The sequence below is a fragment of the Danio aesculapii genome, chromosome 9, assembly GCF_903798145.1.
Source record: "Danio aesculapii chromosome 9, fDanAes4.1, whole genome shotgun sequence".
NCBI lineage: Eukaryota > Metazoa > Chordata > Actinopteri > Cypriniformes > Danionidae > Danio > Danio aesculapii.
Genome location: NC_079443.1, coordinates 28,607,628 through 28,620,638, shown reverse-complemented (window position 1 = coordinate 28,620,638; position 13,011 = coordinate 28,607,628). Strand labels below are relative to the sequence as shown.

Genomic DNA, 13,011 nt, shown 5'->3' with positions numbered 1-13,011 from the left:
GGGGAAATTCTTACTGTATGTTGTATACATGATAATACAATATTATGTTTGTTTTCAATAATATTCAACAGAATGGAATAAATAAAAATAGAATAAATAAAAGCTGTTAATACTTTCAAGTTGTTGGAAAGTATGTACTGTATAAGGTGTCATTTATAAGTTCTGTATTAAGGTTTATAATACTGCAACACCAATTAAAGTTATTAATTATAAGTAAAGTTAGAAATTTAGTACATTATAAATTTCTAAGTTAGATCCACTATTGGAAGTTGTTGCCACATGGCAACACATCATAAAGTATCTTAAAAAACAATATGCCCAATTTTTTACAGCACTTCAAGAAAAGAAAGACAGTCAAATATATATATTTTAATAGATCTATCATAATGCATGCAGTAGAGCAGTCGTCACCAAACTTGTTCCTGGAGGGCCGGTGTCCTGCAGATTTTAGCTCCAACCCTAATCAAACACACCTGAACAAGCTAATCAAGGTCTTACTAGGTGTACTTGAAACATCCAGGCAGGTGTGTTGAGGCAAGTTGGAGCTAAATCCTGCAGGGACACTGGCCCTCCAGGACCGAGATTGGTGACCCCTGCAGTAGAGGGTTAAATTTAAGTCAACAAATGCTTTAACTAAAATTGAATCTTAATACACAAACTTAAATTCATTCATTCATTCATTCATTCATTCATTCATTCATTCATTCATTTTCTTTTCGGCTTAGACTCTTTATTAATCTGGGGTCGCCACAGTGGAATGAACCACCAACAAACTAAAATTGTATCTAAAAATATCTGTATATTTTGTTTTGTATTTTACTCAAAATATTAATTTCCGCCATCGTTTTGGCCTTTACAGTGAAAGTTTAAGTCTCCAGTGTTAAACATACACACGTCTCCTTTAAATGAACTAATTGAAAAAAAACCCAGTAGTCTTGATTTTTTGGGATTTGTTGTGTTTGTGTTGACAGAGGTCCAGGAGCCGTATGCAGTGGTGGTTTTGCTGGAGAAAGATTTTGTTGTGGTCGATCTGACCCAGAGCAAGTGAGCAATCTCCTCTTCTTCTTTCCACTATCACACTCACACATTCTGCCTTGTGTGTGTCTGAATGATGTAACTCGATGTGATGTACTCCAACAACACCTCACACTAGTACTTCCACAGAGGCAACATCGCTCAACACCCAATAAATATTGTGTATGTGTGTGGTGTCTGTGTGTGTGTGCGTTACTTGAAGATGCTCTGTGGAAAAGGGTTTAAATCTGAGTGTGTGTGGGGGAGTATTTATTGGTTAAGGGTAAATATCATTGGAGTTGTCACTCATAAACATCCATCAAATGAGTCATTATTAAAGAAGAAAAGCCAAGGTCAGCCTGACACTCACACACAAGCACCGACTGGCTGTTTGTCACTTTTTAAATAACACTCCTGCCATAGAGACATTGCCAGTTTGACATTAAATGTTTTCTTTGCTTTAAGGCTGTTTCTTTACAAGGACGTATAGTAAAGGGACACACAAACTGCTGCACTCAGACTAGATGAACTCAGATGCAGACAATCATCCAGACGTTCCATTAAAACCTGAACTTTAAAGTGCATTTTATTAAAACTGATGTGACTCATTGATTCATCTTCATTAAAAGCATATTATAAGTAAATAAGGTGTTATGTAGTCAAAACTCTCAGGGCTGTACTGTGTGTTTTTCAGTGATTTTAGCATAGAGACAAAATGTGGTAAAACCACTGTAACTTGTGCTTATTACTTGTATATTAGCACACTGTCAAAAGTCTTAAATTAAGTTCAATCAAATAAAATGTTCTTGTCATCCCAACTTACATCAATCAAACAATCAAAAATGTTCAATTAAACCTTACAGTCATATAAAAACATTTGTTGTAATTGGATTTATTTACAGGCCAATAGCAATATAATAAAACACACTAAAGCTTACATTTATTGGTAATATTAACAATTATATTGACAGCATTATTATTATTATTATTATTATTATTATTATTATTATTATTATTATTATTATTTATTAATAAAATAATAATAATAACAGTAATAATAATAATAATAATAATAATAATAATAATAATAATAATAATAATAATAATAATAAAATGTCTATTAATTATATACATTATTATTATCAATTATTACATAATTTTTGGGTCAGAAGGGCAGGTTATGTTAACATTAGTAGTTATTATCATTATTTACACAAACTTGAGCGTATTACTTTACAGTATATATTACAGTATATTAGTGTGAACCCACCAGTCCTACACCACCCAACCTGCTCTGAACTGGGATCAAACAGGCAACTCTCCGCATGGGAGTTGGTTGGTCTAACAATGATGCACAGACCATAGCACAGCATTTTACTAGCTGTCCTCCATACACTGTAAAAAATTTACTGTCTTAAATTGTTCAAATCAGAATCAATTTACATGAGTCATACTAACTAAAAATGTTAAGTTAAACCTTGTATAACTTAAACGAACAGTTGAAACCTGATTAAATTATTAAAATAAGTTACAGTAACATAAAAAGCATTTGTTTTGTTATGACTTTTTGTCATATAATTTTTTACAGTGCAATGGTAATGTGATAAAATACACTTACATTAAAAGAACTTACATTTATTAATAATAATAACAATTATATTATTATTATTATTATTATTATTATTATTATTATTATTATTATTATTATTATTATTATTATTCATAAACTTACCAAAATGTATGCAGTTGATATTATAAATAAAGAAATAAAATATAATATAAATATGATACAATTTATTATTATTATTATTATTATTATTATTATTAATAATAATAATAATAATAATAATAATAATAATAATAATAATAATAATAATAATAATAATAATAATAATAATAATGTGTTGTTAATTATTGGGCATATTTTTTGGGGTCAGATGTTCGGGTTATGTTAACACTAGTTATTATTATTAACAGAGAGAAATCTCCTGTTTTAAGAATGTTTGCTATTTAAAGCGTTTCTCTGTTTTAGTTTTCCTATCTTTGAGAACCCTTACCCTATGGACGTCCATGAGTCTCCGGTTACATGTACGGCTTACTTTGCTGACTGTCCTCCCGACATCATCCCAGTGCTTTACTCTATAGGGGCCAAACATAAAAAGACCGGCTACAGCCACAAGGTTTGTCACAGTTCTTAGATAATCTACAAATTGACTTGTTAAAGAAGTTACAGTGCTCAGCATAAATGAGTACAGCCCATTTGAAAATGAATATTTTTCTCCATTTCTCAGTGAATATAGGCAATGTATTTTGAGATAATACATTTAAATTCATGCAAAATATTGCAACCAAAAATTTACAAACTACAACAATTCAACTAAATGTTTAATAATTTTTGTTTCTCTTGATTTTTGCTTTATTTGAAAATGTTATTTAATATTATTCCCTAACATATAAATTTGTGCTGCAAAGTTTTGAACTTGTTTTTTAATTTTTAATTTTAATTTTGTTAGATAAGTTCCAGATTTGGCTTCAGTACTGACTAAACTAATGTAAATGCACAACTATAATATTGTAAAGCATCCTATAGAAAATATTCATTTAAATGAGAGATTTGTGAGGGGTGTACTCATATATGCTGAGCATTGTATATTATCTGTGTATTTTGCTTTTTTTTTGTTTGGCATTGCATTCTTTTTTGTTTGTTTCTTTGAGTGGTTAAAAAATGTGTTTATTGTTGTTTGTGTGATGATGTTCAGGAGTGGCCGGTCAGCGGTGGCACGTGGACAGTCGGTTCACAGACATATCCAGAGATTATCATCACAGGGTGAGTCAATTTGTGTGTGCTTTGTTTTCAATGTTTTCAGCATGTGTACAGCTTAGCACATATCAGCATATGTACAGCTTAGAATGTGCTATCATTCAAGTTTGTGGTAAGTAAAAAAGTCCTATAAGCTGATTTTATAAGCTGAATTATTTAATTAATGGGAAGCTAAAAAGAATATAATTTATCTGAATAATTTATCTTTCGTTTTTTTTTTAAATAGAAACATTTTCTTCAAGTTTGTTCTTTCTGAATTAATTAGTATTCATTTATTAAAAAATATCACACTGACTTAAAAACTTTGGAAGTTAGTATGTACAGTATTACAAACTGATTTAGCAAAACTTGTCAGTATTACATTAACTAACATTACTTATAGACCAGTATTTTAAAGTGTTACCAAACTGTCAACCCTGAAATTATTCGTATCCCAGGTGTATTTTTTTTATGAAATATATGTGGTTGACAGAACTTTTGTTTATCACATAATCACTCACAGCAGTATTGAAAAATACTAGGAGTAAAAAAAAAGTCATGTGTCTCCAATAAATGGTTTTTAGATATAATTACAGGTGTTTCTTAAAATACAGGAACTTTTGTCCCAGTGAACTCCACACAAGTTTATTTCACATAATTATTAACAATATCCACCCTCATCATGCATCACAACAGGATTTTTCTCAGTATCATAATGATGTTGTTTTGATTTCATGTTTATTTAATCTAAAGGCTTAAAAAAATCTAATTAGTATAAAAATGTGCTCACATTAGTTTCATCTCATAAAAAGAAAGGTTTAAAAGCATGATTTTTTTTCAGACTTCAGCAGTTGTTGTGCAGGTATAACCAACAAATATATATATATAATAATAATAAATCAGCCTACACATGGTGACGCTTCTCACCTAAAAAAGTTTGACACCCCTGGCTCAGAAAAATAAAGCTTTCCACCCACATATGGAGGTCATTTATAGTATTTTTATTTGCTTGAAAACTGTGGATTGATTTCGTTTTTGTTTTGAAGCATACATTGATTGCGTTTATTTTTACTTGAAATCAGTAATGTCTAAAATGTGCCCTTCTCCTTGGCTCTCAGTGGCAAATCTTTCGCACTTCTCCACTTTAATTCAATAGTGCTATTGACCCTGTGTGTTGTTCTCTCTGCCTCTTTTCCCTCCTGTTTCCGAAGCCTTCGCTGCCTGCTTCCTCGTAAGCGGTTTAACACACAAACTCATTCGCTCATGCGATCACTCTTTGTCTTTCCTCTTTGTTGTCCCCCACAGACATGCAGACGGATCGATAAAGTTTTGGGATGCCACAGCGAGTAAGTGTCTTGGCTTTGAAGAGCTTGTGCCTTTCTTTCAGCCTCATGCTGTTTCCATCCCACACTTTCTCATCGCTGCTTCATTTCAGATGAATAATATCTATTGATGCTTTGCCATAGGATTTTTCATCGGTATAATTCAAAAGCAAAATATGTCCTGCTCTCTAAAAACCTCTCTACTTTCTCTGTTTTTTTTTTATTCCTCGATTATATGTATTTTTTCTAAACAATGTCTGAAACTTTGTATTAATAGCTCTTCTCATGATTGTTTACCTCTTTATGGGGACTGTAGTGATACTCATTTGTTAATTACTTTGAATTAAAGTGTCTGCTAAATGAATAAATGTAAATGCAAAATAAATGACCAAAATGAGCATCGAATAATCAAATTACAACTGCAAAGAATACACATTCCTGGTTGAGTGCAAGTTAAGCTCAGCAGAATGAATTTAGGGTGTAATTTCCACACACACACACAAACACGTACAGTCAGGTCCATACATATTGGGACATCTGCAAAATTCTAACAAATTCTAAATTCTAATTCTTGGCTCTATGCACTATACAATGGATTTGAAATGAAACAGACCAGATGTGCTTTAAATGGAGACTGTCAGCTTTAATTTGAGGGTACTTACATTCAAATCAAGTGAATGGTGTAGGAATTACAACAGTTGTGCCTCCCACTTGTTAAGGGACCAAAAGTAATGGGACAGAATAATAATTGTAAATCAAACTTTCACTTTTTAATACTTGGTCACATATTGTTTGTGTGTTGGTATATTGAGCCAAAAATGTAAGAATTGTGTTGATATCCCAATATTTATGAATCTGACTGTATATATGCTGCCCAATGGCTGACCATTGGCATGGTGTGTCCCAGACTTTAGAGGTCTTTCACTCTAAGACTATGCGTGTACCCTGGTTCATTTGATGTCAGAGTTTGGTTCATCTGGATAAGTTAAACACTGTTTTCTGTTGCCAATAAATTAAGTTTACCTGAAACCACCAAAAAAGAGCATTCTGGTGTAATTGTTGAATATGTTACCAAATGACCAAAATCCACCCGTTGCGAAAGTAAGGTTCAGTTGAATTCGAGTTTGAAGCCGAAAATGTAACCTACAGTCTTCCAACCAACCAAGAACTCTCATTTTGTCGCCCAATTCTCTATGACATTTTTGTTTTTGCTACTGAATATGTAGAATTCCCAGTACTGTGTTGTGGCTGGATGGGCATCTGCCATGTAAAACACATGCCAGAGTAGTTAGTGGTTCCTTCCGCTGTGGCATCCCCTGATAAATCAGGGACTAAGCCGAAGGAAAATGAATGAATAAACTAACCATGTAGAAGAATATTTGGTATCAACTCATTTCTGTTCCTATTGTATTTTTACAATATAATAGAATTGAAATGGAACTGAAACATTTAAACATATATTTTGCATTTTGCAACAGAAAGGAAGTCATAAACGATGACACAAATGTGAGGCTCTAATGTGTGTACTGTAGGTAATTATAACAATGCCACCATTAAATGCTGCTGATGAACTAGCACTTGACATGGAATGTTTCCTTTGTTTCTGTTTTAACATCCTGTGCATCACATTCACTAATAAAAATGTAATGAGGTGATAATCTCCATCTCTGTCAGTTACACTTCAGATGCTGTATAAGCTCAAGACATCAAAGGTGTTTGAGAAGCCTAAGACTGGCGATATGGGACGTAGTGCTGATCTTGTGGAGGAAGATCCCTACGCTGTTCAGATGATCAGCTGGTGCCCGCAGAGCCGTATCTTTTGTGTCGTTGGCATCAGCGCACATGTCATCCTGTACCGCTTCAGCAAGCATGATGCCAATACCATCATCACGGTGAGTGAAGGAACAAGTGTCTTTTTTGTGTTTAGCTAAAATAAAGAATGGGTTGTTTCAACAGAAATTTGAGTTAAGATATGCACCAACCGTTGGGTTAAAAAAATATTTACCATACCATAGGTTTGTTCATATTTTACCTTAATTTAATTTGATGTTAAAACAACCCAACATTTGTGTGAAAGAGTTAGAAAGAATGTCACTTTTAACATATGGGACATTCTACCAGAAATGTGCATTATCAGTCTAAAACCCTTTTGTATTAGGAACTACTTTCTTCCGCCATTCATTCACATCTGCAGCTAATGTCAGAACAGCAGAAGTCATTACTAATTCACCAACGTCACTTTAGAGCTAGTGTTTGAACGATTCTCTTTAGCGTAATGTGAAGCAGCGCTTCTAGTGTGTGATCCCCTTAAGGTGATGACAAAACAGCTGATTTTGCTCACATTTTAAGATTATAAGGCTGAACGTGACATGAAATGCCATCTGTCTACAGAGATTTCTCCCTACAGTCTATTACAGTCTACAGTATTTCTCTGTTGCCGTCAGTATTGTGACGGGTGCCAGGTGTCCCAGCGTTTACCCAAAGACTTTAAGGAATAAAAAAAAAAGGTGACAAACTATTTCGCTCTTCCTATTGGCCTTTATGCATTTCTCCAAAGTGCTGTCCACTACATACTTGCCAGTCAACGACAATGCGTAGGCAAAAGGAAAAGAAAAAGACACGCAAACATCCGTCACAAAATAAAATGTTACATTATTGAAATAAAAGAATCATCCAGCGGTAGAGCGGCCATCACACACTTCTCAGAACTCGCCAAAAATGAGCTGAGCACCCATACATGTGTGCTTACATCTAAAAGGTAAAATAACCACAGGAATAGTCCTCTTAAAGGGGACTTTTATACACAATGCATATAAAACATTAAGCGACCGTTACAATATCACAATAATTAACCTCGAAAAAAGCAGAGCAATCACTACCAGACTGCTGTTGTGTTTGCGATAAGGAGGAACGAGGCTGAATCCAGCTTCTTATTCGCAGCTTCTTATTGACTCTATCCCGTCCACCTTAAAAACCGCGACACTTCTTCAGCTTCTTAAGCCGGGTTTATACTTCTGTGTCAAGTGATCGGCATGAGCACAAGCCTTGCACGTAGCCGTGCATTTATACTTCTGCGCGCTGTTTCTGTTGCTCTGCAATACACTTCCGAAACTCGAGCTGGCAGTAGGTGTCTATGTTTCTCTGTGTCAAATTCGCTCATTTTGAGGCTGGAATTGGCGGACGTGCATAAACTTTAATCATAAGGTAAACACAAAACAGCAGTCTCCATCCGGAGCTCCTTTACGGGACTCCACACTTGTAAACACCCGCTGCTTCATGCTCTTGCGGCTCTCACCTCCGCCCACAATCGTCAGCGATACCAAGCCGACCAATCACAGTGCTTGCGCTACACGTAAGTGTTACATTTTTTGAGAGGTGTGCGTCAGCGACGCCGACGGCCACGTTGAGAGGATATGCGTCCATGCCTAGGCTGCGCCGTAGCATACGCGTGCGCTTGATGCAGAAGTATAAATCAGCTGCCGACGAGCTCTCTCAGAAATTGGAAATATTTTTAAATAGGCATTATTCTTACAAATAAACTGCGTAGTTGCAATCTAAACAACTACATTCTCGACTAAAAAGCCTCAGAAGTACATTTTGTTGTCTAACAACAGTAATATATTTCAAACTGTAGCGTCCCTGCTTGTTGCTGGCTGTTTGTGGGCGGAGTAATACACAGAGGTGAAGGGTGAAGAGGCCTTTGTGTGATGTTACTGCCAAAATATCGCACAGCTATCAGCCAATCAGATTCAAGAACCAGACAGAACTGTTGTATATATATATATATATATATATATATATATATATATATATATATATATATATATATATATATATATTTATTTATATATATATACACGCACGCACACACACACACACACACACACACACACACACACAGTATATATATATATATATATTTATATATATATATATATATTTATATATATATATATATATATATATATATATATATATATATATATATATATATATATATATATATATATATATATATACACGCACGCACGCACGCACGCACGCACACGCACGCACACACAAACACACACACACACACACACACACACACACACACACACACACACACACACACACACACACACACACACACACACACACACACACGTATTCAGTAACATCAGCTCACACTTCTTATCTTACTCTATTATCTTAAATGTAGTAGACACACATCTTTCCCTTTATGCCAACACACAGTGCAACAATTTCTAAACAGTTTTCATTTGTAATAATCTCTGATTTTGACAATATTAATACACATAACCTTGTTTAGCGGTTTCAGTTCATGCTGTTATTTTGATGGCTTTTCTGTTGTCTTTGTATTTGTAATCTATTAAAGTCTCTGGAGTTGCGGCTGCAGTGTGAGATGGAGGACGTCATTTCACCATCAGATACAGAAAACACTCCATGCTTTTCGGACCCCAGTGGTCACTCACCTCAACCTCAGCCTCCGAGTCCCCGCAGCAACACACCAGACAGCGTGCGGGACAGCATCCCTTGCCTCAAGTCAGTAAAATTATTTTTATTAAAATATAAACAGATCATATTGTATCTGAAATGCAACTCACTCAATATTAAATTCTTGTTTGATATATAACTGTTGTATGACAAATATCACAAGTGGGATTGCACTTAAATGCTTATATTTGGGAATGAAAATTGTGCATGTTGTGTCAAGTCAGACTTTGCATTTTTTATTACATCACATTTACACAACAATATAAAAGTCTGGTAACACTTTAGTACAGAGACCAACTCACTATTATTTACTAGCTTATTACCTGCCTATTATTAAGATATTGACTGTTTATTAATACTTATAAAGAACATGTTACTGGTCCCTGGCAGTCGGGACGACTATAAGCAGTAGTCCTTAGTAATAAGTGAGAGAGACAAGAGTTAGTTGCTGCTTCAAGGTCCTCTTTCTTGTCTGAGGATGCACTGCAATCATCATGGCAATCGTCAACTCTCTCAACTGCCACTCAGAATTCAGAAGATGCAGCTAAATTTTTCAGTGCAAACTCACTATAATTGTATTTGAGTAATTCAATAAAGAGTAATTTAAAGTGAAACATAGACACATAATTTACTTTGTGACCCAAACTGTATGTGGGATGGTCACAACATATTTTACATCTCAAATGCAGGGACCAATTCTCGCTATTAGTTACTGGCTCATTACCTGCCTATTATTAACATATTGAGTGTTTATAATGACTTATAAAGTACATATTCTGCATGATCTTGTTCTACATCCAATACCTAAATCCAATAACTACCTTAATAATTATTAATAAGCAGCAAATTTGGAGTTAATTGAGCAAAAATAATAGTTAATGGTTTATTAAAAGCAAGAATTATACCTTAAAATAAAGTTTGACCAAAGTTCTTACTGTGTAGGAATTTACTGTGTCTTATTTCAAAAGTTGTGCCCATAGGAGGTTGGGGATCTCAGCTGCACACGTTCCTCTCATTTAAGAGAAGAAACAATGTTTTCTTTAAAAAGGCATCCTTGATGCCGTACGTGGCTGCCTAATATGACCTCTGGAAGGTGCTGCCTTCAAAATGAGATGATATTAGATGATACAATGTAGACAACATTAGAATAAATCAAAGTAAAAGAATTAAATTCCACTTTAAACTCAATTTCATTGCTTACTTTTTAAGGGTTAAAGATCGCATGATCCGAATGCCTCCTGGATACCAGGCGGAGCTGGTGGTTCAGTTATTATGGGTTGATGGAGAGCCGCCACAACAAATCACCTGCCTGGATTTAAATTCTGCCTATGGACTGTAAGTTGCTCCTCCTCTTTAAGTCATTATTTTTTTGTAGCCAATAGAAGGAGTTATTCTCTCTTGTACTTTTCCTTGCAAATAATTAATATGGTATTACCATTCCACTGTATAATAGCAATACCAATGATGTATCTCATATTATATGAGTATGGTTATCAAACAGCATTATGTGGTATCTAAAATTGAGAGTTTGATTTACAATATCAGCCCTACAATGTTTAAAACAATTGATTTTGCTATCATCCAAAATCCAGACTCTTGTGTGTAACTGTAATACTTCAGCTCATGTGGTATTTGATAGTTTTGATTAAATATGAGAAATCATAATTTCTAAAAATCCTCTTTCACTTATCATGTAATCATGTTTTAATTCTCTCACAACCACGTGGAACTTTAATCACTAAAGCGTTATTACAAAGTTTGTGATTAACTGAAAGACGAATTCACTCTAGTAGATTAAATGTACCTGCACACTCAGTATCATTCAGTTCTTTTTGTGTCTTAAAGGGATAGTTCACCCAAAAAAATGAAAATATATTCACTGTTTACTCACCCTCAAGTTGTGTTGAACACTAAAGAAGATATTTTGAAGAAAGCTGAAAATCATTGAATTCCATAGTAGGAAAACAAATACTATGGAAGCCAATAGAAAGTCAAACCAGTTTGGAACCACTTAAGGGAGAGTAAACCTTAAGCAAATTTTCATTTTTGGGTGAATTTTCTCTTTAAGAACAGGTTTTAATGACTGTGATTTATTGATATTGGCTGTTTCTCAATTCCAAGACCGCAGAGAACGTACTTGTGTTTTTGTGAAGACCATTCTTGCCAGGTCACCTTGGAAGAACGAACTCAGGAGACCGCAAGAACACAGAACGCGTCCTCTAAGAAATAAGATGCTGTGTTCTTCCTGATGGTCACGTGACCTTCACATGTTTTTAACAGGAAATTATTTAAACATTACAGCATTATACAACATTTTATTGTTTTTTTTTCCCTTTTCGATATATGTATATTAAAACGACCGAAATAAAACAAATAAGACTTTCTCCAGAAAAAAAAATATTATCAGACATACTGTGAAAATTAAAAAAATTAAAAGGGGGCTAATAATTCTGAAATATAGTTGAACTACAGAATTATTAGCCCCTCTTTAAATTTTTTTTCTTTTTCAAATATTTTTCAAATTTTAATTATTTTAACTACATTTAATTTTTTAGATACCATTTTAAGGTCAAAATTATTAGTCTCTTTAAGCTATTTTTTTAACAGTCTACAGACCAAACCATCGTTATGCAATAACTTCCCTAATTACCCTAACCTGCCTAGTTAACCTAATTAACCTAGTTAAGCCTTTAAATGTCACTTTAAGCTGTATAGAAGTGTCTTGAAAATATCTAGTCAAATATTATTTACTGTCATCTCTTCATCAGTTATTAGAAATGAGTTATTAAAACTATTATGATTAGAAATGTGTTGAAAAAATCTCTCCATTAAACAGAAAACGAGGAAAAAATAAATAGGGGGCTAATAATTCAGGGGGGCTAATAATTCTGACTATATATATATATATATATACACATGCACAAAACCCTTACAAATATACTTTTCACAATACAAATAAAACATATTACCCTTAGTGTGTTTATGCCTTTATTAAGATTTTTATGGTATTATTTACTTTCACCATCTCATTTAGGGAAACTCCTGAGATAATTAAGTTATACCTCTGAACTTTAATGATAAATCTATAGAAAAATACTGCGCTTCCCACCTCCTTTTTTCAGCTGTAAAGACTTCTGGGACTTCTAGAGCAAGTTCGGTGCTCAAGTCTGAATTCTCGATATCAAGAGCGCATCTGGGAACTTTCACGCATCCTCCATTCTTGCGACCTTGAGTTTTGAGACCGAACTTTGGCGGTTGATGATGGCGTTACATGAGAACACAAGGATGAACACAAGGAAAATCGCTTAAGAGAGATATTGAGAAACAGCCTTTGTCAAAGTAGAAATCTGTTGTGCTGCTTAATGTTTATGTGAAAAC

General features: G+C 34.0%; 1 protein-coding gene across 11 annotated transcripts in view; it reads left to right on the top strand.

Moving 5' to 3' along the window:
* stxbp5l (syntaxin binding protein 5L) overlaps positions 1-13,011 on the top strand; it is a 236,133-nt gene that overhangs the window by 171,878 nt on the left and 51,244 nt on the right. For all 11 annotated transcript variants that reach the window (XM_056465374.1, XM_056465370.1, XM_056465368.1 and 8 more), the window contains exons 11-17: positions 972-1,044; positions 3,047-3,194; positions 3,774-3,841; positions 5,120-5,160; positions 6,811-7,028; positions 9,515-9,681; positions 10,843-10,968. In XM_056465374.1, the coding sequence (XP_056321349.1) occupies positions 972-1,044; positions 3,047-3,194; positions 3,774-3,841; positions 5,120-5,160; positions 6,811-7,028; positions 9,515-9,681; positions 10,843-10,968 (841 nt within the window). The remainder of the gene's footprint in view (positions 1-971; positions 1,045-3,046; positions 3,195-3,773; positions 3,842-5,119; positions 5,161-6,810; positions 7,029-9,514; positions 9,682-10,842; positions 10,969-13,011) is intronic.